At 40.8% G+C, this 24,624-nt stretch overlaps 3 protein-coding genes across 6 annotated transcripts; 1 reads left to right on the forward strand and 2 right to left on the reverse strand.

Moving 5' to 3' along the window:
• The first annotated feature begins 6,113 nt into the window (after positions 1–6,113).
• On the forward strand, positions 6,114–8,498 carry LOC112562533 (putative nuclease HARBI1). Its single transcript, XM_025235821.1, has 2 exons — positions 6,114–6,445; positions 7,065–8,498. Exons 1-2 carry the CDS (start codon positions 6,257–6,259, stop codon positions 7,266–7,268), a joined length of 393 nt encoding a protein of 130 aa, XP_025091606.1. The 5' UTR covers positions 6,114–6,256; the 3' UTR covers positions 7,269–8,498.
• A 365-nt stretch (positions 8,499–8,863) lies between these two features.
• LOC112562532 lies at positions 8,864–15,172 on the reverse strand. 4 transcript variants are annotated; one of them, XR_003098873.1, is made up of 7 exons: positions 14,962–15,172; positions 14,376–14,664; positions 12,965–13,012; positions 11,582–11,653; positions 11,217–11,288; positions 10,424–10,569; positions 9,461–9,597 (listed from the first exon to the last, which is right to left on the reverse strand). XR_003098873.1 is itself a non-coding variant. In XM_025235818.1 (6 exons), exons 1-6 carry the CDS (start codon positions 15,073–15,075, stop codon positions 9,401–9,403), a joined length of 792 nt encoding a protein of 263 aa, XP_025091603.1. In that variant the 5' UTR covers positions 15,076–15,172; the 3' UTR covers positions 8,864–9,400. The 4 variants fall into 4 exon arrangements, 3 of the variants coding, with proteins under 3 accessions (XP_025091603.1, XP_025091604.1, XP_025091605.1); XM_025235818.1 differs by lacking the exon at positions 10,424–10,569 and having other exon boundaries at positions 8,864–9,597; XM_025235820.1 differs by lacking the exon at positions 9,461–9,597 and having other exon boundaries at positions 10,420–10,569.
• Positions 15,173–21,502: 6,330 nt separating this feature from the next.
• On the reverse strand, positions 21,503–24,423 carry LOC112562445. Its single transcript, XM_025235726.1, has 4 exons — positions 23,700–24,423; positions 23,301–23,472; positions 22,694–22,839; positions 21,503–21,797 (listed from the first exon to the last, which is right to left on the reverse strand). The coding sequence occupies exons 1-4, from the start codon at positions 23,842–23,844 to the stop codon at positions 21,679–21,681; spliced, it is 582 nt and encodes a 193-aa protein (XP_025091511.1). The 5' UTR covers positions 23,845–24,423; the 3' UTR covers positions 21,503–21,678.
• Between the last annotated feature and the right edge of the window lie 201 nt (positions 24,424–24,624).

Here is a 24,624-nt window from a genome sequence, read left to right on the forward strand (position 1 = left end):
GACATCATCGCTCCGGGCCATCAAGTCAACATCTCGTGAATATGGCCGGCCTCCTGCATCTTCTGATGGCCTGAAAAGATCTCCAATATCAAAATCTAAAAACCAAAATCCCACTAGCCGACATCATGAAGCACGTGGGGCTGGACGGGACACACCCTGAGCAAACCAGCTGACACCATTGCCAGGCAGGCACTTGACTGGAACTTTAAAGGGAAGAGCAGAGTTGGGAGGCCAAAGAAAACCTGGAAAAAAGCAGTAGACAGCGAGGCAAAGGATGCCGCAACCACATGGACCCAACTGAGGGGAAGGACTGCCCAAAACCCAGTCCACTGGAGAGGTGTTGTTGTGGCTGTTCTCCTCGAGAAGTCACAAGGAATAAACTGAGCTGCATCCTCCGACCACAGGCAACCCTTTGGTCACTGGTGGCGCATCTTGCTTGCCGTCAGTGTGTTCTAGACGTTGTTGTTGTGGTTGTTCTCCTCGAGAAGTCACAAGGAATAAACTGAGCTGCATCCTCCGACCACAGGCAACCCTTTGGTCACTGATGGCGCATCTTGCTTGCCGTCAGTGTGTTCTGCCGCATTATCATTCAAATACAGAGACCGTTCAGTCCATCTACACGCGAGACTTGTTTGTCACATACAGTGGTCATTCTGTCTCATCGCTTCTCTCCACGTCATCTTGCGACGGTCTCGTGCTCGGACATCCACAGACTATTTTGATGTCACCTATCAGTTGGTCCTTGGTCTTCGGCAGGCGAGGTCTCAGGGCTACCAGCTCGGTCTGTTCTCATGGTTACCACATGTTCACGGTTACTACAGCAGCCGCATTTTAAATCTTGGCTGCCCCGACAAAACATTTATAAACCTTCACAAGGACGCATGGTAGTTTCTCTGGTACAATGTCACAGCTAATCTTTATTGAACTGGTATGAAGATGCACTATAGTTATGCCTTAAATATTTTTACTTTCTTCTAAATGTTTGCTATGATTGATGATCAATATGTGAATGAAGCTATGACGTGTAATATCTGTTCATGGGTTGTATGGATGTTTGGGATGCTAGCTGTGTTGGCCGTGAGATTGCTGTCTCTATTCTCCTTCTCTTGTTCATTTTCATCAATCTCTCCTTTTCTTCTACTTTCCTCTGTCTATCTGTGTCTGTCCCTTTCACAGCTACCGGAATATCCGAACAGGGCGACCCGGTACACTAACATCAATCATTTGTTACCCTCGCGACATCAAATATAAAAGATACATTGGTGCGATAACGACATGTGGGTTCCTTGCAAATAATAGTAAAACCTGTGGACAAGCGAGTGTATTATAAGACCCAGACAGTTTTTATTTACCACGTACAACACATCAGTGGAAACATCTTTGTACCACGTGTTTAGCGACCTACAGCTCTGAGCACTTTGGCGATCTTGTGTTTAAAGATCACAAAAACCACGGGTTTGAAGGCAAACGTACGAGGATTGGAATTTTGATCAACATGCGAACGTTTGCTAAAACAATGTCAGTACATAAGATGACTGAGGGTTTGATTCTTCAGTAAAAAAACTTTCTTACCTGGAGAAATATGGACAAATATGGTCATTTTTGGCAGTCTTTTTTTTAACTTAATTGTCTTTAAAAAAAACAAACTTTTATTCCCATTTTGGTAAAAATTTTGCGTAGTTCTGTCTCCGCAGCTGCTGATCTTAGTCTATAACAGCGACTTTCACAACAAAGGGAAATAAGGCACATCAATTGTAGTCCCTGAACAATGACATGTTCCAAAATCACGATTGACTCGAAAGGACATACTTATTCAGAACATAAGCGACTGCGTCATCTAATTCGAACAAATGAAAATCAAGACTTTCATCTTTAACAAAAAATGCTAGTATTCGTATTTCTAATTAGCCACGTATTAGAATAAATGCCGGGGCAGCTTACAGTGGATGCTAAAGTCCAGAGAAGTGGAGCAAAGCGGTGCATCAGATGGACATGTGTGGCCCCATGTGGTCGAGCAGCTCCAAAAATGGAGAGAAAATGTGCGGAGGTGCAATAATAGTGATGCAAATCTGATTGAAGTAGTTATTAGAAAAAATAGTACAAAGGTAACTGAAGACGCTTGTAAAGGAAACTCATGTCAGAAATGACTGGCGAGCGTTCCTCTCTCGCTCTCTTTCTACGCCTGTGTGTGGGTGTGTGTTCATGAAGGTGCATTTAATGTTTACATGTACTCTAAAAGTGTGTGTGCTTCTGACTTTTGTGTGTTTTTAAAGTGCTAAGGGGTATGCGGGATGCTGGGAAAAGACGCTTTATAAATATGCTTCTGGGAACTTCGTGCATAATCTGTGAGAAATTCCTGCCTTTATATCGTGTACAACCCTTCCTTCACCCTTGACATCACAACTGCTTTCTTCAAGTAGAGAATATCTCTATTCCAGAATTCATAAATAAATAAAAACAAAACACAAGAAGACGTTTATGTACTCTGACTTACCTAGGACTTCCTGCTCTTCTTGGGGATGCGATGCTGTCCCTGCTTCTCTCTCCTCTTTATACACAGGCTGCATGTTATTATTTGTGATTAAATTTAATGATTGTATCAGCTTTACCTATCACTTTTAATAGCTCGTGACATGCCATTTCTGATTTTCTTCGCCTTGTCTGTGTCGATGTGCTCAAGGATAGGATAATATAATAATATTCCTCAAGCGAGGTCGCAAAAAGAGAGGCCAGAAAGATTGGCGGGTGGAGAGGGGTGAATATCCTCTCCTTGCCATGCTCCTCTGCTAAAGGGATCCCCCTTAAGTGGAGGGATGCATCGCAACTATTGACAGGTAGTCACATCCACTTGTCTTAAAATTAAAGCGAAAGTGTCCATACCTCTAGCCTCCAAATAAAAAAATTAAATCAAAATCTATCATTAATAATAAATCTGCTAACTACGAGAATGTAATTATTTGCCATGATATTACTAATATCAGTAATAAATAAAAGTACCAACATTTGTTTATTATTAAGATGGTTTTATGTTTCTGCCTTTATGGTGGCAGCAACAAAGACAAATAAATTGTCCATGCTGTGAAGACGTCTCACCAAAGAGTAGGAGACAAAATGTAGTGTTGGTATTAAAAGACAAACTTACAGGTAGGACGATCCGGTCACAAAACCAGTAGCTGAGGGACTCACGAGTCTTTGTGAAGTCGAGCAAAGTTTACTACGGGTGGTTGCGAGCTGGGGGCAGGGGAGGAAGAGTAAGTCTACTCTGGGACTCTGTAATCTCATTAATTTAGTCGCCGCTCAATTGATGGTTCAAGCACCTGTCGCGTCTTTAAGCCCGCGGTAACTGAAGCATTTACTGAGGTGGAATGAAAAGTGACAGGTAAAATTATAGCGATGATGGGAGGCGGGGGTGCGGAGCAAGACGAGGAATTAAAGATCTATCTCGGAGGTTGATAAAAAAATATATATATATTACCCGACTGCCCCCTTCCCCTATTTATTACCCCGTCTCAGGAAAAAGTCCAAAGGCCAAACAAATTATTCATAACCCTCAGGATACACTTAGAAAAAAGTGTACAATGCATTAATGCAAAACATTTAAAAATACGCAGCATATCTGTAAAACGAGCCACGTGAGAACAATATAGAAAAAAAAATGCCGATAAGTAGATTAGATGCTTACTGCATAAACAATAACATTAATATAATACTTATTCTCTTTGAGGTTGGCGATTATTCTTCGTTTAAAGTTCGTCAGGTTTTTTCTTTTTTTCTTTTGTGGCGCTACCAGATAAACATAACAACGTTTTTGATTTTGGAGACTTCCATTATAATCTGGGACTAAATTACATCTTTCTGTTTTGAAAAACACTCATAATAATATGTAATGGTATTCATCCCCAGTGTCGTTCAGACGACAATTTTCGCATGACCGTTCACAGCTTGGCACTTTATTGTCTCGTCCATTTTGAACAGGCAGGCTGTTACTTGTTGTTCTGAACTTAATACAAGAGATTGCGAGGCTGTACGACAGAACAAAAACATCCATTTCACAAGCAAAGGACTTCTTAAACATTCTATAATTATAATAGAGATTGATAGAGGATCTTGAAGGATTCCATCTTCCCCTGGGCAGCTAAAGCCCCTTAGACGAGACTTTTTGGCGATGACTTTTCCGTCAGACTCTTATCTCTCTCTCTGTTGATGTCATTGTCATCATCATTACATTCGGTCTTTTTGCAACCATTATGCTTGCTTATACTACACACATGGTGTGTACTTATGCTACATACGTGGTCACTGATCTCATTCTCTCTCTCTTCATTCTCACACACACGTTTCTCTCTCTCACACACACACACAGAGAGAATACTATTAGTAAGCGTGACGAAGCGTTACTGATTCGTCTGTACACTTAGCAGTGAAATTCAGCTTTTCCACATCAAAAAAGTGCGTGATTTGTAAAACATCTCACGTATGCGTGCTGTCATGTTATTTGTCCGATGGCGAAGATGTTCTGGTCAGACTAGATACACCTTATCATCTCATTTCTGTGTTAAGTGTTCAGGAATGCGTAAAATGACACTCAGAAACTGGCGTGTGATTTTGTGGCTTGTAATAATCCACTTATCTTTAAGGGATCTGTGGGCTCTTGAGATGTCCTTTCATGAGAAAGGACTAATATACGCAATATAATAAATAAAGATCGGAGCTCTCCGCTTGTTAAGATGCTTGTAAGGCAGTGATGCAGGAAGATGCTCGGTCATTGAGGTGGGGGAGGGGTGGGGACAACCTCAATGCTGACAGTGAACATATGTACCCGAATTCAGAGTGTAGCAGAGAAAGTATACAAAAGACAATGAAAAATAAAATAATTCCGAAGCATAGACATTAACATACACCGATGAGAACCCCGCACTCAAAACTGCGGTCAGCTGTCGAGGAGTACAGTAATCAGAAAATGAGTAGGGATGATGATGATGATTAGGAGTTGTCAACTTTTCGTGAAGTTTTTATTATTATTTATTTAAGCAATCACACACGGGCAGTTTTAACCCCGACAGTAAGTTCAAAGCTGTTCCTCCACAGACTTGCCATCCCCCAGTTCTGTTCTCGAGCTTCGAACCTTTCAAACCTCCCCACAGGTACAGATCGGGCCATAAACAAACAAGAGACAAACAGCGACGACAAAACTCTGCGCATGCGTGTCGGGTCAGATTAAATGGAGGACTGATGATGAATGATACTTCCCCTGCCAAGGTCGAACTCATCTCGACAAAAATTCGGTGAAGTTGAGTTAGCATCCCTAATCTGTGTCTGAGATGGCTTTTTTTTTTCTCCTCCCTAGACGCGTAATGGTGTAAACGCATGCTTTGTTTTTGTTACAGTCTCTCTCTCTCCCCGCTGGGTGTTACTAAACAACTAGGTTGGTATTCACATGAGGCAGGCAGGTTGTGTAACAGGCCGGACACACACAGAGTCGGTCTTGGCCTATATTTACACCGCCACCGCAGACAACCGCCGGGAATTCATATCGCGCTGCTAACCCAGTTAACAGGAACTCGAACCATGACCTCTGCCCTGTGTGCCGCAGCGCGCGTGCGCCAAAGACACTCGCCAGGAATGAGGCCCCAGTCGGTAACTGGGTTATTCACGTTACCATTGCAGGCGCATGAATACCGGGGATTGATTGATTTCATTATGTATTTAGTGCTTCTGCTTATTAAGGGTAGGAAGAACCTGAGAGGATGCTATTAATAATGAGGAGGGACTTTCCATGCCTGGCAACCATTCAGCTATCATCCTCTGCGAGTTTCACAGGTGGGATGACTTGCGGACTCGATGTGAATAGCAGCTGAACTTGGCGGCAAACGGTTCGGTGTGGAGCTGGCAGCTGTGACGCGATAAATTAACATGGCGGTTGTCGTTATGCTGATGTTGATGCAAAGCAAACGCGGTCTCCGCCGCAGCAGGATTATTCGCGACAGGACCAACCCCCTCGACACCTTCGACGACGTGGAGATGTACAGCAAATTCCGATTCCGTCGTCACGACATTCTAAGCATGGTTGATGAAATCAAAGACGAGCTGGAGATGGCGAACCGAGGATACACTGTGCTGCCATGCATCCAGGTGTGTGTGGCTCTGCGTTTCTACGCCACGGGGTCATTTCAGAGTGCATGTGCAGACCTGGCAGGTATTTCTCAGCCGACGGCAAGCAGGATCATCAAGCGAGTGACGAGAGCCTTGCTGAAGCATGTACAGCAGTGGATTATATTCCCCGACCAGAAAGGAAGCAGACAGGCAGAAGAGCAAGTTCTATAACATCGGGGGATTCCCCAATGTCGTTGGGTGTCTCGATGCCACCCATATAAGGATCCAAGCTCCGAGAAACAATGAACACGAGTATCTCAACCGAAAAAATTATCATTCACTAAATGTTCAGGTGAAACGTTTTAATATTTTCGTTGGTGTTTTAAAAGCTTTTTTTTAAAAAAACAAAAACAAAAAAAACAACAAAGTTTTTCTTTTAAAACTGGTTGAAGGAAATGACTCGGATCTAAAATCCTCCATTGTTATTGACAGCATCAACATTGCCCCAAAACATTCACCATGTTTTTTCAGACATAAACAAGAGAAATGAAAAAAAAAATTAGCTCCCGAGCAACACTGGTCATTATATACATAAAGTTTTTACCACACACATATGAAAATTAATTTTGAAAACATAGATTCCAATCAGACGTTTTGAATCAGTCTTTGTAGAGTTTCCTCCCTTGGAGATTGTAACGATTGTAGCTACGTTCATGATTGTAGCACTGACAAGCTAGCAGCTCAAGGCTGTAGCTGCTACCCCTGCACGTTTCCCCCTACTCCTGTCTTTTTACTAATGCTAGTTTGCTCGGCTCCCACTTAACCTCCTCTCAGCTGTCGAATTAGTATGTAGGTGGAGGTGGGGGTGAGCGCAACGGTTTCGACTGCTTTCACTTGTACACTTGTACACACATCCCTTTAACGTTCTCAGAGACGAGAACGCAGTCATCTACATCGTTATTTGTCAACAGTTTATCTGTAACGCCGACATGCTGTTCATCGACGTGGTAGCCAAATGGCCGGGCAGTGTGCACGATGCCCGCATTCTTCGCCAGTCTCGTTTCTTCTCTGCCTTTGAAGCCAGCCCCAGACCAGTGGACGGCACCATGCTGGCAGACAGCGCCTATATGATGCGCGAGTGGCTGATGACACCTTACGAAAACCCAGCCACCTAGAGCAGTGGCGATACAACGTGGCACACAGCTCCACACGACGCCCAGCAACGAAAGCTATCAGTGAGTGTTAGTCCATCAAGTACAAATCATTATTGGTAAACAGACAAGTTTGAGCTTTTAAGCACTTTAGGTTTCTGCAGTCAGTATGGTTATGAAGGTTGTTATGTTTATTATGTTTATGCAGGGTTTGCGAAGAAAAGATGGCATTGTCTCCGTGGACTGCGGTTAGAACCGGAGAAGGCCTGCCAGGTGACAGTGGTGTGTCTCATGCTCAGCAACCGGGCCCGCTTCCTCAACTTGCCAGATCCTCATGATGATGCTGAGGATCAAAACGATGAGCATGATGATCAAGATGAAGATGAACTCAAATATGACTTGCTTCAGGATAAAGTAGCTACACAGGATCTTTCGAATGAGAGGACAAAGGTTGAAGAAGGTGAAACTGCAAGGAACAGTGTTGCTTATCGATTCTTCTGGGGTTTGTAACATTAACTCTGCAGTTTTTGTGGTTAATGCCAATGGACTTACATGACCACAGAAACTGCATTACACAGTATTTACTCCTTATGGTGTTCAGTGAGTCTGTGCACTAGGGCAAGCCCTTTCGGATTTACAACTCTACCATAAACATCAAAGACAACATAAGCAATGCCATGGCACTTATTATGTATACCTCATTTCTTTTAAACAATTCTTGTGAGACATTTTGATTGTTTTACTTTTAAGTGGAGCAATGAAGAAGACTATCCAGCAATAACATTATAGCAGAGGTATAGGCGTTCAATGCCTAGCATTTTTTTGACTGAGGCATATTCTCATTGTTTGCACGAATGTCTTCAAATTAAACATAACAAATTACTACAGCAACAGGAGCTTGAGAGATAAAAAAAAATAACAAAGAAAGAAATTTACTTCAATTGTTACGTTTCTTTAAAAATAAAACTTTGCTACATGACCCCTCTTTCCAAAAGGGTTACTGATTCACCAAGAGAAAATATGAATGCTAAGAAATATCTGGGCACGTAAGTTATGACAGTTCAATGAGCTGTGAGCAAGACAAACACCAAATATAAACCTTATAAAAACATGATTTATCCAGTGCATCTTGGTGATGTGTGACAGGATTTTTTTAAGTGAAAAAGTTTGCATGGCCAAGTTATCATGATGTAAGTACATAGAGTTTTTAATCCCAAGAGTATGAAAGAATGTGAATCATGAGTGATGGAAGAATAGTCAACCATTTACTGGATTACGTAAGTTAATCTGCACTTTGGGTCAATAAAATATTATCATTGCAGCTATATCTAGTATTTTGTACATTAATGAGAAAAATTGGGTCTGAATGTGACATATTTGCTTGCCAATTGTTTTAGATCATGCATAAAAATTCACTTCCTTAGTTTTAAAAAAGACAATAAGTTACCAGTCTAAATGAGATTAAAAATCATAAAAAAGCATTGTGAACAGTTCTACAACAGGCTCTGATTGGGTATTGTCACATTAACGAATGGCAAAAAGCACTGATAAATTTGGCCCCCATTTTCTACAATAGTCAAAAATGTGATCTCCAAAATGGGTTAACAATAGCACATAGCTAGCTGACATATCCGTTTATTTCTCAAAACGTTTGCAAGTAGCTATGCAAGAGCATGTGCCTAATCAATGTAAAATCTTGCTTATTTCCCTCTCGTAAATAAAGAATTGTCATTGTCAAACAGCAAAGGTAGTCTGCTAACCCACTGGTCTTTGAAGAGTGAGGTATTAGAGATTGCACTTATCTTGAGGGCCATCCCTTTTGTAATGGTGGTGCCTGTCTCCTCCTGTCTCCTTGCTTTTCCTTCCCCAGACACTTACTTTACAGCAGGGTCTTCTAAGGAAAGTACATTTGCATCACATGGATATCAAACCAGCCATTTAGGATGCTGGTGTTCTAACCACTTGGTCATTCAACTTCCATTAATCAATATGCAGCTCATGTAAATGTCCTCTGTGCCCATGTACATTTCTCAGTTTCTATATTGCTTCATTGTGAACAAAATAATTCACTCCTGGACATTCATACCTTAACATTTCATTGTCAAAACGCAGTCACAAATGGAACAAAAATAATTTTTTATATAGAAAATATAATGTCAAGTGTACTGGCAGGTGTCTAGGTTTGACTGGTTTCCTTTAAGCCTTTCAATCTCTAGCTTTAGCTTTTCGGCTTTGAGCTTGTTAAGTTCAACAATCGACTTGTTCCGTTCAATTTCTGATTTAAGGAATTCTTCCATGAGGGAACTTTCTGCAAATGGATACTGTAGCACACTCTTCTTCTCATTTTTTTTACCTGCAAACATCAGAACTACATTTCATCCATCCAAGATATGTTGCGAAATATGAAAATTATGAACCCACAAAATTTGTAGACTTCTGTCAAGATTTAAACTAACAATATATTTCGTAGTATAAATGCAAACCATATTTTCAAGTACACTATTTTAAGGCCATATAATTTTGTATCAATACTGCGTAAATGTTCACCAATATGTAACCAATACATAAATGATATGTATATAAGACTGTATGCCTGTATATCAATCATATGTATATAAGACTGTGTGAGTGTATGCCTGTTAACTGCAAAGAATATTATGAAAAGTTGTTTTATCTTAAGCAGAGGTTCAAAGATTTATTACAGTCATGGCATCCAACAGTTCATGAATCTTTCCAAGATTCCTTTTGCCAAGAAGTAGTGGTAATGTAACTAGGCACTAGGATTATGTCAAATATTATACTCGTGAAGATGATTTTAAATTATCATCTACAAGACTTGATGACTGAGCATTGATGGTTTTCTATGATTTTTATCATCAAATTTTGTCACTTTTCTAAGTTCTTCTGGCTTGTGCATGCAAACAACATTCAACTAAGCAGTATAGTTTACACCTCCGCCTTGGACTGTAACTATGGACTGGGGTAGATAGCTGCCTTCAAGGTTGCTTTACCTCTGGTCCATGGCTACAGTTCCCGGGGGCTCCCTAAGTTCGTAGCTATGGACCAGCTGCATGTCAGGGATTTTTAGTTACTGACCGACCTTTTAGGGTCTGCACAGATTTACACCTGGAATACACTGCTTTGCTTCCAGTGCACAGCTACATCCACAGTAGCATTACCTCCAATCCATAGCTACGGTCCCTGGAGGGCAGTGGAAGGTGTAATCCTTGTTGACCAAGGCCCAACTGATCCAGTACAGTTAGTGTAGTGGTTATCATCACAAAGTGTCACGGGCCGAGGTGAGACCACAGATGAAATCCTTCATCTAGAAGGCATTAGTGTTTGATTATAAACGCATTTTTTATTGTGGGATTTTATGTATGTTTTAAGTTAATATTTTGACTGGGATGTTTATAATGAGCTTACTGATCACAAAGTTAAAAACTTTTTGAAATTTTACCACAATTATTTTATTACAGTAATGTTATTCACATTCTTACACTAAGATTTAGCCCCAGGATAATGTGAGATGGTCTTGTTTCTTAATTATGATAGGCCTAAGAGGGAAAGTAACTTTCAGATTATGTGTAATATTGCAGTCTCCATTATAGTCATTCCTGTGATGAAATTGTCTCCATCCTAAACAACTGACTGTGAGTTTCTTCCAAGCGAATGCTTCTCTTTTGTCAAGTTCACCAGTCGGGGCAAATTATGCAAGAAGGCAAGATCCACTTATAACACTTATACATAACAGTGACATGCTACATGCATTTTGTATTGTGTAGGAGGACCTTTTGCATTGAGAGATTAATAATCTCATTTTCATTACTAACCATCAGAATGACAATTTCTCCAAGTTGTATAATTCACTTATAATGTGTTAATAGTTAAATATGTCTTCTTCCCACACGTATCAAACATTCATGATCTAAAAATTGACTATTTTATTTGTGTAATCAATGCATTACAAACCTTTCGAAATCTGTGAAACATCATGTTCCAAGTCCAGAACTCTTTCTGTGAAGCTTGGGGTCAATGGAATGTCTGCAAGGAAAAGTTATTATAAAAATGAGTTGAATTCTTTTAAATACTATATGATGATTAGATGTTAATCTAATTATGTGAGGCTATTGCTACTTCTGTGTCACATTTGTTGATCGTACTAAATATCCATATATGCACATGCCTGTGAAACCAGAATAAAGTTACAAACTTTACTTCTTGCCAGTAATTAAAAAAATGTTAATACAGAATGGACTTTCCTATGATACTCTCTCCTAAGAAGTTAAGCCCACAAGCAAAAAGTCATGATGGAAAAACCTAAAAGCATTACAAACCCTCTTGTGGCTGTGGAATATTTTCTTCATGGACTGGTGCATTGTTTTTTGCAAGCAACACTAAAGGTTCAGCTGCACAAACAATAAAAAGTGTAAGTACATAAACAAGGATATTTAATTTTGAAATCTAAAGAGCAAAACTAACATAGTGCTTGACTGCACTTTACAAGAGATATGGAAGAGCCTTGGATCATGTGTATTTGGGAGTAGTCTTGAATTGTCATTGTACCTATGTACATAAATTCAAACAATGTTTAACATTTGACGGTACTCACTCAACAAAATGGCCATATAAATAGTTGGTTCAAGATCATGTTTGATTTAGCTCCTTTGTGAATCACCATATAATATTCCAGGAATGCTTCAGTTAAAAAAATAGTTCTTATAATTTATTTTCACTTTCCTTTGGATTCTAGGTCACACCACAATGAATATAAATCATTATTGCATTTCATAGATTACTTCGTTAACTAGTACAGCTCTTTCCTATGATGCTGAATCATTTAACAGAGAAATGACTCGCAATTAAATGAACCAACTGTAGCCCCATCTGCTGATTGGTGGTAGGACGCAAGCCCTGTCTGACTAATCTGAGGTAGTTTAAAAATAAAGAATGCCCACTCGACAACCTTAATAACAATGAACAGGAGCCACTGAAGTGTGACATCCACCTGTAAAATATTTCCAAGCACCATAAGCTGAAACTGGAATTCTAGTATATCTATAATCATCTTACAGATAAAGCTAAATGAAATGGCAAGTTGGACTTAAATAATAGATACTGATATTTTGATTTTTTCTGTGAAAAATTTTGGGTTTCAAACAAACTGTTTAGTTACAATCAAGTCTAAAACACCGGTTCATGGTTGTTCAAAGGCTGCAATGTTTACTAATCTTTCTAGAAGGAAAACAAACTGACTCATATTTGTGATGCAGGAAACAGCATGTGATGAAACATTTTCTGTCTCACCAGCCTTCTCCACTTTGCTCAGCTCTTTCTGGTTCAAAATTGTTTGGCATGATCCCAAGATCCATGGTGCCAGCAGTCTGATGACCGCCTTAGGAGACAAAGAGTGAAAGCAGGTGCCAGATCGTTTGATGATGCCAACCAAAACATGGTGACCTAACTGTACCACCCAGGAACTGTGTTTCAGATGCAACCTTAAGTAAACGATTATTTTGCAACCCAAAATTTTGAATGAAAATGGTCCCAAACATCAGTATCTATCCTTTAACTCCTAATTACTATTTCACTTGGCCTTTTCCTTTAAGTCTAATGGTAGTAAACTTGCCAGAAAAAGATTCCTTTATCTCCAGTATCATTAACTAGTAGCCTCACACTGATGTCCAAGGGTAAGGAAAATAACACTTGACAACACATACCTGAACAATTCATCTTTGTTTGCAGAATAAAGGTCTCTGTTCCTTCAACTGGGAGAAACCAAATGATCAACTTATCTAAAAGCTGTTCTATGTAACCTTTCGGTGGTTACAAGTTAACATTATAAGGTACCAAAATTTAAGAATATTTTATCCTTTCACTCTCTAGAGGCAACAAAATCATAGTATATTCAATTCCATATTTGAACTAATGTACAAGATCCACACTCCACACACACAAATACATTTCTGTATACACTTACATGCAGGTCTTACAAGCTTTATCAAGCTGGCAATCTCTTTATAATTCAAGTATGACTAAAACTACTTTCCAAAGTCTGTACACCTAAGAAACGTCACAGCTAGTGGGCATGCTGGCATAAATTCATTTACTCTGAGATTGATCCTTAACCACTACAAAGACAGAAAAACTGGTATAACTAAACTGTCAGAAAAATCAAAACACCTCATGACAACACTGGGATATATATCAAATAAATGATATAAGGTCATGTGTCAAGCCTGGTGGCCTAAATATTAAACTTTTTCAGTATATAAAGCTGCTATAGAGCCTTGAGGGAGAAAAAATTTATAAAACTCATAAATTATTCATGACAAATCTGTCACTGCAACACACTGTCACTACTGCTGCTTGCTAAGAGAAATGCCTCATGCATTAGAGGAATTCCTCACCAGTATTTTGTATACATGCCTTGAATTCTTCATAATTAAATTTTTCTGTTCCATTGCAAAATATCTAATCCAAAGAATGAACACGATAGATTCTTGTATTTTTCAATTAACTATGTGTGTGTGTGTATAAAGAAATAATTATACATTGCTAATCTGTGCAAAATGCATCTTTCAATGAGAAGGCTGGTAACAGATTTTTACTTAGTCATGCAATGCTAAATTCTCATTGCACTGTGGATATTATAATTACATCTGACAAAATTCACTTTCATATGTGCAGTAGCTCTGATATCAAACCAATGGACACTGCCTGGCCAGGGGAGGCCATCAATGCTTGTTTTTGGTTGCTACAGAGTTATCTAATTACCTCTTTTTTAAATGTAATTAAAAATTTTCTTGTGTTAAGAAAGGTATAAAGCATTACTTTGTAAATTTAATATAATATCTCGATATTTTATAGTATTATTAATAAGTTGTTTAAATAAGCTGCACTTCTGTGGTTTAATCTTGCTCAGATGAACTGTAAAATATGTATGCCATATACTATATTTAATCATTCAAAAATGGTTCTTTGCTCTGTAACTGAAAGATATGCCATCATTCACTATTCCCTATCTTTAATATAGTGTTAATATACATTTATGAGCAAATGCTTCAAAGCAAAATAATGTACTATACTGAGATACAGGTAACATACACTGAATCAAACAAAAATACTCACCATTTATGCCATCTATGAGGGCAGAGTCTTCACCAATTATCTCCAGAATCATGTTATCATATTCACTTTCTTTCACTGCACCCCCACCTAAGGTCTTTTGTTTGTGCCTGCGGCTCTGGGCATCAGATTTAAGGAACCCCCACTTTTCTCTTACATTCTGCGCTGTCCGTATGTCAACACCACAAGTTGCGGTCAATCGGTCAGCTATCTTCTGCCATGTCACCGCTTTTTTCTTATTGGAGGTTTCATTTGTCTGTGGGCACATAATGCACTCTCTTTCCAGCTTCACCTAATGACAATAAGAAGTTTATCAAGTTGTATATGTCCTTAAAAAATAAAGTAAACAAAGAAGCGCAATATAAATCGCAATAACACACAACTAAAATAGAAAAGGGGCTGAAAATCTATTAAATGATATATGCATAAATATCTCCCAACATAAAAAGAAATATAGATAGCTAAAAGTAAAAAAAGCATAAGAAAAGAACTCAAATACAACTTTTTAAAACAAAAAATAATACAATTTGATATCAGTCATAATTACTCATTTACTGCATGTTTGTTTATAGTACACGAAATCGCACACCTCTTCCAAAAGCATCCAAATTTCCCGGCTCGTCCAGTTAGCTCTTCTCTGTTTTTTGGATGGATTCGATGAGGATAATTCCTCTCCCTCTGAAACAGTTCGTTTGGGATCCATGACGACTGTGCAAACAGATGAATGATGCCACAAACGTGAGTTGAGCAATGAAACAGTCGTCCACTAGGAAATCCGGAAGACCAGTTATTTGGGGGCATTCTGAGCATGCGCAATGACAGGATTTTCCCCTACATCCGGTCGTGTTTCTAAAATTAAACGGCCTTTGAACTCGTCTATGGGCCAATGGTCTGCGACTCGTAGGCGGGGTTTTCAGGGCAGTTAATTAGTTGTTTTGTTTGTTTTAAACAGGCCTTTACGGCAAATCTTCACCATACATATGTTATGACCCTTGTCTACACCGCAGATATTTGGACTTTCACGTGCAGTTACTTAGATAACTTTTGACTAATGCGACAACCCGAATTCCATGTACAAATAGTGATGTAAAGAAAGTAGAAATATATAATGTCCGTGCACTGTCTGCCCTAAAACCTCCTTGTGGGAGATTTTAAAAATGGTTTCGCCCGCGTGAGGGAAGGTATGAGTACACGCGATGCCGACAACTAGAGGTCACTGGCCCCCAGTTAGTACATCGACAGGTGGGCGGGGTACAGGTACACAAACACTGCCGACTGCCCCAAGCATATAAAACGTCTGTCTCACCTGACTAGTTCTTGGGTCTGAGAAACAGCTTCTATCTGAACATACTGTCGTGTTTAGGACTGACTAATGAATGGTTTCTCCATGAAATAAACAAAGAGAAAGATAAAGGAAAATGAGAAGGATGCATGGACAGCGAAAACGATACAATCATACAGATAACTAAAACTAAAAACAATTGATGTTTATTGCTCTAATCTATCTTTCTGTACATCTTTCTTTACTCATCAGAGGGGATAATAATATTTAGCATTTTCAGCTCATTCCCCATGATGACTGACCTGAAGTACACCTCCATTTGAGTGCAATATTCGTACTTTTACAAATGGCCAACAATTCACGACTGCAACATATAGTGCCCACACAGACTTTTCTTCGCTTATCTAACCCGACAATTATGCCGGGTGGAGGTAATCGGTGCTTGCTCGTCTTCCTGAGACAACACAACTGAAAACTAGACTAGAAGAAGACTTTTACAATCAAAAGACTTAGGACCAGTTTAGCACCCATGATTTTGTTTGTGTTTCTCCCTTGTGAGAAGAGAGAGAGAGAACAAGAAAGGAGACAAAGACAAACCCCAAATGACACAAAGGAAAAGGCAATGGAATGTTTAAACTTGGTTTTTATTCCTCTCGTTTATTTATTTATTTTTTTTTTTCATTTCCACTGGTGACCGACATACGGCATTGCATCTGGGTTTGGGTACAGTGCTTGTTCTTTTTGAACGACCCAAGTGGGCATCAGTTCACGCCTGTTACAAAGTACCCATTCGCCTTCTGCACAAGCGGTTTTTTCTCCAGATATTTCCTGTCTTTCCAAAGTCCAGCAAAGTCTATCATTTTCCAATATCGCGTGTATGTGCTATTGCGTATAGCTGGATTTTGAGGACAAGCCGCCTGTCCATTCAGTCGTGAACTCCGGGGAATGAGCATGCGAATGTGGTCAGAGGTTGCGATTCCCGCTGCCTCGGGCTGTTCACACTCTCGACACCTCTACCAACTCGCGCCGACATAAACGTGTACGCGCACACTTACACTAAATTGCTCATTACACTTTAATTGACTCAGACCCCCCAGCGTACCTGGTATCTGGTTTTATTAAGCAGTTAATATACATCTTGTCAAGTCTCACTTTTCGTCGATTTACTTTACAAGGCGTCACTTAAATGCCCACGCAGACTATACCCAGACGTTTAGAACTGCCCGGAAGTTTCGATCCACTACACTGCTACGTCCAACCACTCTGTAGCTAACCCATGATAGACAGGTGGTTACTCTGACTTATTCCAGCCCCAAACTACCCACCCCCTCTTTACCCCCTCTCACTAGTAATGCTATCTGCGACTACGGCGCCATCCCGTCTGGCTTCCTATTCTCTACTTATGTCCAACGGGTGGCAATGATAGGTGGCGCTGTTGTCCTGTTTCAGGTGTGCCGCGGACTTCTATAATTAACGGGCGTAGACTGACCGATGCTCTCCCCTTCTCTGAGAGCTCCCCTGAAGTGAAGACTACCATCCCGCATTCCAACCTGACGTAAGCGGTCCGCGGTTCACAGGCCTACTGATTCCAGGTGAGATAAACGGTGGTGAGACTTCTTGGCCTTTTGTCCACCCGACGGTCCAGTGCCGCCAAAGGCCGCCTACCCTGTCTCGACATAACTCACCGCTAACACATTCCCACAATTACCCGTTTACCTTCTGACAGTCTGCTTACCAGTGCGTCCGCCTGTTTCGTGGAGAGAACAGAAGCGAGACACCAACGCTATAGCATGAAAAAACACGTTAACTGATGAAGATCTGGAAATGAATAATATAATTTCAATTGCTAAATCCAACCATCATTGATAAATGAGATAATATTTTACCATCAATGATCGCACTTTTAAAACTGAAATTGTTCTTACCACGGTACAGCTCAACATCGACAAAAGTTTTGTCTCTATAGACATGTTCGTTACAGTCTAAAGCCCCGGATGTTATTGCACATTTACAGATTATTTCCCAGAAGTGAATGAGTAGCTTCTACAGAAGTGCAGATCGAGTGTGGTAAGAAAATGGTGTAGTAAAAAGGACATCAAATTCATGAGATGGACACGACTGTCATTTTCCAGATTCAGAGTGTAAGAAACAAAGTAAACATAACAACTGGAAACTAAAATAATACCACTACAGTGTGAACACTACCGTACATGCACGTCGCACTCAAAATTTGGGTGGAATACACACATAGTACATGTACATGTAAGCACGGACTACAAGCCGAATAGTGATATCACTGCTTACGAGGAGAGAGGGATTAGAGATACAGAGAAAGACGAAAAAGCAGTAAAAATGGAGTTTGAAAATTCAGTTGTTTTTTATGTTTCTGTTATTTGCACTGCTCATCATTCTCTCCTTTATATATTCTAGTTTTGTTTTTTGGTAGAGAATGCATTCAGTCCTAACCCTGACAGTATGTTCAGTTGAAAACCGTTTCTCTTCATCTTCGTAAACGCCAACAGCAAGTACCCGGGTGAGAAAGACGTTTTATTGCGTGTGACAGTTCAGACAGAAGTCGTTTCGCCCCAGCGGTCAGACCCTGCGGCAAGTTCTGGTCGGGTGGGGAAGACGTTTTATTGCCAGGCTACTCGGCGGTGCCTGTGATGTCCACCCCGCCTTTTGTCCGGGTAGTAATTGGAGACGACTGGCGGCCAGCAGTCCGCACCACGTGTACTCCTACCTTCCTTCTGACGGCCAGTAACATTCGCTACCATCCGGCCGGTAAACTTCGGCCTTTAATCATTCAAAAATGGTTCTGTGCTTTGTAATTGAAAGATATGCCATCATTCACTATTCCTATCTTTAATATAGTGTTAGTATACATTTATAAGCAAATGCTTCGAGGCAAAATAATGTATTATACTGAGATACAGGTAACATACACTGAATCAAACAAAAAATAATACTCACCATTTATGCCATCTTCGAGGGCAGGGTCTTCACCAATTATCTGCAGAATCATGTTATCATATTCAATTTCTATCCCAGCAGCTGCACCTATAGTCCTTTGTAAGTACCTGCGAGTTTGGGCATCAGATTTAAGGATCCCCCACTTTTCTCTTACATTTTGTGCTGTCCGTTTGTCAACACCACAAGTTGCGGTCAATCGGTCAGCTATCTTCTGCCAAGTCTCAGCTTTTTTCTTACCGTTGTTTTCATTAGACCGTGGGGTCAAAAGGCACTCTCTTTCCAGCTTCACCTAATGACAATAAGAAGTTTATCGAGTTGTGTATGTCCGTGAAAAAAAATAAGTAAACAAAGAAGTGCAATATAAATCGCAATAACACACAACAAAAATGGAAAAGGGGCTGGAAATCTATAAAATGATATATGCATAAATATCTCCCAACTTAAAAAAGAAATACAGAGTATAACTATATATATCTGTAAGTACGAAAAGCATAAGAAAAGAACTCAAATACAACTTTTTAAAACAAAAAATAATACAGTTTGATAGCAGTCATAATTACTCATTTACTGCAGGTTTGTTTAAGTACACGAAATCGCACACCTCTTTCAAAAGCATCCAAATTTCCCGGCTCGTCCAGTTAGCTCTTCTCTGTTTTTTGGATGGATTCGATGAGATAATTCCTCTCCCTCTGAAACAGTTCGTTTGGGCTCCATGGCGACTGTGCGGACAACTGAATGATGCCACAAACGTGAGTTGAGCAATGAAACGGTCGTCCACTAGGAAATCCGGAAGACCAGTTATTTGGGGGCCTTTTGAGCATGCGCAATGACAGGATTTTCCCCTACATCCGGTCGTTTCTAAAATCAAACGACCTATGACCTCGTCTATGGGCCAATGGTCTGCGATTCGTACGTGTGGTTTTCAGTACACGGGGTGCGGACTGCTGGCGGCGAGTCGTCTCCAATCTACTACCCGGACAAAAGGAGGGGTGGACATCACAGGCACCGCCGACCGGCCTGGCAATAAAACTGTCTTCCCACCCGACCAGACCTTGCCGTAGGGTCTGACCGCTGAGGTGAAACGACTTCTATCTGAACTGTCACACGCAATAAAACGTCTTTCTCAGCCGGGTACTTGCTGTTGGTGTTTAGAAAGCTGAAGTGAAACGGTTTCCAACTGAACATACTGTCAGGGTTAGGACTGAATGCATTCTCCACAAACAAGCAAAATGTTTCTAACATCTTTATTTCTCACTAACTTATTAACTGCCACGTTACTGTCGTGAACATGTTGTTGAACCATACCACCTGAGGCATTCATACTTTCATACATCCTCTCGCACCCACTGCCTCGTGCCCCTGGATGCACACGTCTTTGGTGATGTGCTGAAGATTTAGAACCTTGTGGGTCGATTCTACCAGAGTAACATGATCGGTGTGATATGAATGTTTTTGACATGCGTGACCTTGCATCTGACATCACACTGTTCCCGTCGGTTAGGGGAAACTGTTCTGCTTGAAGATGTGACAGACTGGCGCTTCAAGAAGTCAACGACTAACACTAACCCTAACCCACCTAACCGTGGCAACCGTTTCCTCAAAAAATTTTCAGTAACATGTCCCAAATGGAGCGAAGAAATACCGTGGGGGCACTATATGTTGCAGTCGTGAATTGTTGGCCATTTGTAAAAGTACGAATATTGCACTCAAACGGAGGTGTACTTCAGGTCAGTCATCATGGGGAATGAAGCGAAAAAAATGTTAAATGTTACCATCCCCTCTTATGAGTAAAGAAAGATGTACAGAAAGATAAAGAGATGAAAACAATAAACATCAACTGGTTTTAAATTCATGCAGTTATCTGTATGATTGTGTCATTTCCACTGTCCATCCTTCTCAATTTTATTTTTCTTTCTCTTTGTTTATTTCATGGAGAAACCATTCGTAACTCAGTCCTAACCACGACAGTATGTTCAGATAGAAGCCGTTTCTCCTCACCATTCTGAAAGCCTACACTGGCCTACAGCAAGAACTAGTCAGGTGAGACAGACGTTGTATTGCTGTGTCAGTCGGCGGTGTTTGTGTACCTGTACCCCGCCCACCTGTCGATGTACTAACTGGGGTACGTGACCCCTACCTGTGGGTGTAGCAAGATAGGACCTCTCCTCAAGATCAGAAGTTCCTCGAGGTATGCAGACGCTGTGTTTTGTAGTGTTGCTGAATGGATTAGCAGACATTTTCGTGGTATTTTTTTATCAAAACCAAAAATAAAGCGTGAGTTGTATGTGTTTAGCTTTTTTCATGTTATTTTTATTTAAATTTGACTTGTAGTTACTCCTTAGCAGACGATCAAACACCAACTCGCGCAGTGATATCAAAGAAAAATAGTCCCACTATACATATTTCTTTGCAAGCTGTAATTATTTGAAACTAAAAGTTTTACGTGTTTCTCTACTGTTAACTTTAATTTTGTAGTATGCACAGACCATTGGTTCTCGCTGAGAGCTCGGTTCTGTCCTTACAACACCTTGAGGGAACTTCTGATCTTGAGGAGAGGTCCTATCTTGCTACATGGGCACTTCGTATACTCCTACCTTTCCTCACGCAGCGAAACCATTTTAAAAACGCCCACAAGAACATCGGCCTTTGATATGTGCTCATGTCAACATACGGCAGGGATATCAAGAATAGATGTGTTTCACTATTTCTTTAAGTTTGACTGGAATCTCATCCCGACGATGCACTTGTTAGCTCGTGGCCCCTGTCTATCGCGGGGCCTTGAGTTGTTGCTCCTACTCGCCCCCACTCCACCACCCCACCCCACTCACTTTAGCACCGGCTCTGATGCACACAACACTTGGAACACAACTCTTCTGTGCACAGTCTCTAAAACATGTTTATTTTCGATTGATATGACGGATTGTAAATTTCTGATTTCATTAGATTAAATGAACTGATTTTTACATTCTGTCAAATTCTTATTAAACGTTGTTCAATGTTAGTGCGTTGGTTGCTTCCGATATATATATCTTGTCTTTAAATCAATCAAAATCCTCAAACTGCTGAATTCTCATCCGGCTTAGAAGGCCAGACGCGTTCACTTCCTGTTCCGCAAGGAGGCTTTACCAAGAAGGGCCAATCACAGTTGTTCTTCTCGGGGTTAAAGATCAGACCTGCAACAGAAACTTTGATCAGTATAAAATAATCTTACCACCACGACAAAGATTTGGCAGAAGGTGAAGACAGTTTGATGGACCACTCACAGTTTTGTCGAAGGTGGATCAAACAACGACTCTCGCGCCCTAATACATTGAAAATACAACAAATGCTTGTGTTCCTAAAAGGAGCCATGTTCTCGAAGGAGGTGTTACTGAGGTTACTAAAGGACTGCAAAATGTTTGGATTAGCGGTTGTGGAAAACATGCAATGATGGGGGCTGGATCACCGGTTGTTCCAGAGATTGGCGACAGGTAAGAACTGTGTGCACTCCTTTGTGAGGACTGTCTTTTAACTGGTGGCCACTAGTGCGCAGTTCTGAGCTACGAGACAGGAATGTCTGTGTAAACCACAGGTGATCTTACATGCCTGGATTAGGTCGTCCCTCAATCTGCATTACACGAAACTTGGCATCCTTAGTTCATCAAGTCTGTCCATGTACCCAAGGTGGGCATAACTTTGCTGCTCTATGATACCCGTTCCCAAGCAGGGTACGTCTTTCATCCGTGATCAAACTACCTTTCCAAATCCCAAACTACAGGCATGCCGGACGAATCCATCATTAACGACAAGAACGATTGTTTGTCAATGTAGCTGAAGAAGGTTCTTATGGGACCAAACAACTGGTTAGACTCGTGGACCGCTTTAAAAACCGAAAGCTCTGAACAACCATATATATATATTAGTGATCGAAAAAAACAAACACACACTGGCCAAGAGAATGGGTCTATCTCTAGTTATATGTTGTCGTCATCACCGATTGATCAAAACGAAAATTCTTCGACTGAGTTTCAGTTACAGGTATATGTTCCCTTCACTGAATGCTCTTTAAAAGAAATCTGGATCCACTTACTCGCAGCACATTTGGTGTATCCATAGAACTCCTCGTGCAGGCACGTGTAAAACTGTTGACACCGGCTCGAAAAGTCTGGGTAGTTGCCATCGATGATGCCAGTGCAATTGGGAGCCGTGCCACACGGAGGCTTTACCAAGGACTTGCTGCAGACAAAAGAATAAAAAACCTCCAACATAGAAAATAGGACATGAACGACGTGGAAGCAGAGCATCATACCAACGACTTGCAGACACAGAACAACATCACTCTAACAACTTGCAGACAGAGAATCCAACTACATCCAGCGACTTGTAGAAACAGACCCAACACTCCAATGACTTGTCTTAGTCTTTGCTATTTCCATTAAGTCTCTCTGTCCGAGGTAGGCTTATCTCCAGACCCCGTTTCTCTAACTGCCTTGTAAGTGAGCTAAGTAATGGCTCGTATGACGATAATAATAATATTTTCCAGAAGCCATCTTTCTAACAAATTTTAAGCTCTTGAAAAATGCATTTTAATGTAAAGTGGCCATATTAAAAAAAAAATCAACTAACCAACAACACAAAAAACCCAAGCAATTGCATGACTTGACTCCGGATGTTGTAAACAGGTGAACACTACTCACTAGTCGCACCACATCTGCTTCTCGTTGACCACCAGCTTGCCAGGACAAGGCAACATCCGGGTCGTCTCGTTCTCGCACCTGTAGAAGTGGGTGCAGTCGCCGATGTACAGGCCATCGTCCAGGCCCGTGCAGTCGTAGAACGTGTCGTCTGGCTTACCATCCTTAGGAACACCTGTGTCATAAACGATTTGCTTCTCTGAGCCTTTATTTCTGTGAGCGTTCACGTCGGTTATTTTAATATGTGAACGTTAGAGACAGCAGCGACTGATACAAGGGGGAGTTTTTACACGTGATCTATTGTAAATGGAAAGTTTTAGGTGTAAATGTGCTTTGCAAAATTATTATTATTACAGTTAACAAAGATTCTCACTAGAGACACAACAAGATCTCACTACTGACCCTCAGTGCGGTGTACAACGTTCACGATGCAGACGAACAAGATGGCTGCCGCTGCGTTCATTGCTGGAAGTTGTTCTCTTTTTGATGTTTCTAATCGTTGAAAACTGCCTGAGTAGATTTTCACATGGTCTATCAGAATTGTCATTCGAAAGAAAAACTGGCCGTTTTATAGCACAACCTTCGAAGGCAGGACAACGGCTTTTCCTCCCGTTTGTTTGTGGGGATCCACTGGCGCGGACTTCAGGTTCACATTTCGGGAAAAGGTTGCAAAAGTTGGGTGAACTCATTCAAGCTTGCATATTCCTCTGAAATGTTTGTGTTTTGTACAGAAATAACCTGGCATCGATGGGTTCTAGAAACTTCGGAATGTCATGACGACTTCAGGAAAGAATATGACAGTTAACCTAGTGGTGTGCATGTTGTCTTACTGGTGTGTAATAACTGTTGTCATCGCAGACGACTTCTTGACGAGGATTCGTCACGTGGGCAGACTTATTGTACCTTTCATGAAGCCAAACTGTTGTTTGTTTCATGAGCGACGTCTAGCGGCGAGACAACAGAAAGGGAGGTAACTGTGTTTGAACTGGTGTGTTGACGAGATAATCCTTGCCGGAAGCTGCTCTTTAAAGGATGAAGTCGGATGGAATCTCTTTCTCTCCATCCTTCTCTCTTCCTCTCACATATTCTCTCTCCTTCTCTCTTTCCCTCTCCCTTTCTGTCTCACACACATATCCTCGCTCTCTCCTTCTCTCTCACAGCTATGCACACTAAAACGGATATACATGCATGCAGTCACACGCATATACACACACCCCAACACACAGAGACACGAACACGCACATACACACAAGCACGCAGACATACAAGAACGCGCGCGTGCACACACAAAACTGTCGGTCTGTGTGTGTTTTCTTTTTTAAAGTGC

This window comes from Pomacea canaliculata, linkage group LG4, assembly GCF_003073045.1.
Source record: "Pomacea canaliculata isolate SZHN2017 linkage group LG4, ASM307304v1, whole genome shotgun sequence".
NCBI classification, from domain to species: Eukaryota; Metazoa; Mollusca; class Gastropoda; order Architaenioglossa; family Ampullariidae; genus Pomacea; species Pomacea canaliculata.

Coding starts and splice junctions, on each gene's coding strand:
- LOC112562533 (XM_025235821.1), top strand. CDS start 6,257: ATGTACAGCAGTGGATTATATTCCCCGACCAGAAAGGAAGCAGACAGG. Junction 6,446..7,064: donor ATCATTCACTAAATGTTCAG/GTGAAACGTTTT, acceptor ATTTGTCAACAG/TTTATCTGTAACGCCGACAT.
- LOC112562532 (XM_025235818.1), bottom strand. CDS start 15,075: ATGGATCCCAAACGAACTGTTTCAGAGGGAGAGGAATTATCCTCATCG. Junction 14,665..14,961: donor TTTGGATGCTTTTGGAAGAG/GTGTGCGATTTC, acceptor TATTGTCATTAG/GTGAAGCTGGAAAGAGAGTG. Junction 11,654..12,964: donor AACAAAGATGAATTGTTCAG/GTATGTGTTGTC, acceptor TTGTTTGTGCAG/CTGAACCTTTAGTGTTGCTT.
- LOC112562445 (XM_025235726.1), bottom strand. CDS start 23,844: ATGACAATTCTGATAGACCATGTGAAAATCTACTCAGGCAGTTTTCAA. Junction 22,840..23,300: donor AAGCAGATGTGGTGCGACTA/GTGAGTAGTGTT, acceptor TTTTGTCTGCAG/CAAGTCCTTGGTAAAGCCTC. Junction 21,798..22,693: donor ATACACCAAATGTGCTGCGA/GTAAGTGGATCC, acceptor TTTCTGTTGCAG/GTCTGATCTTTAACCCCGAG.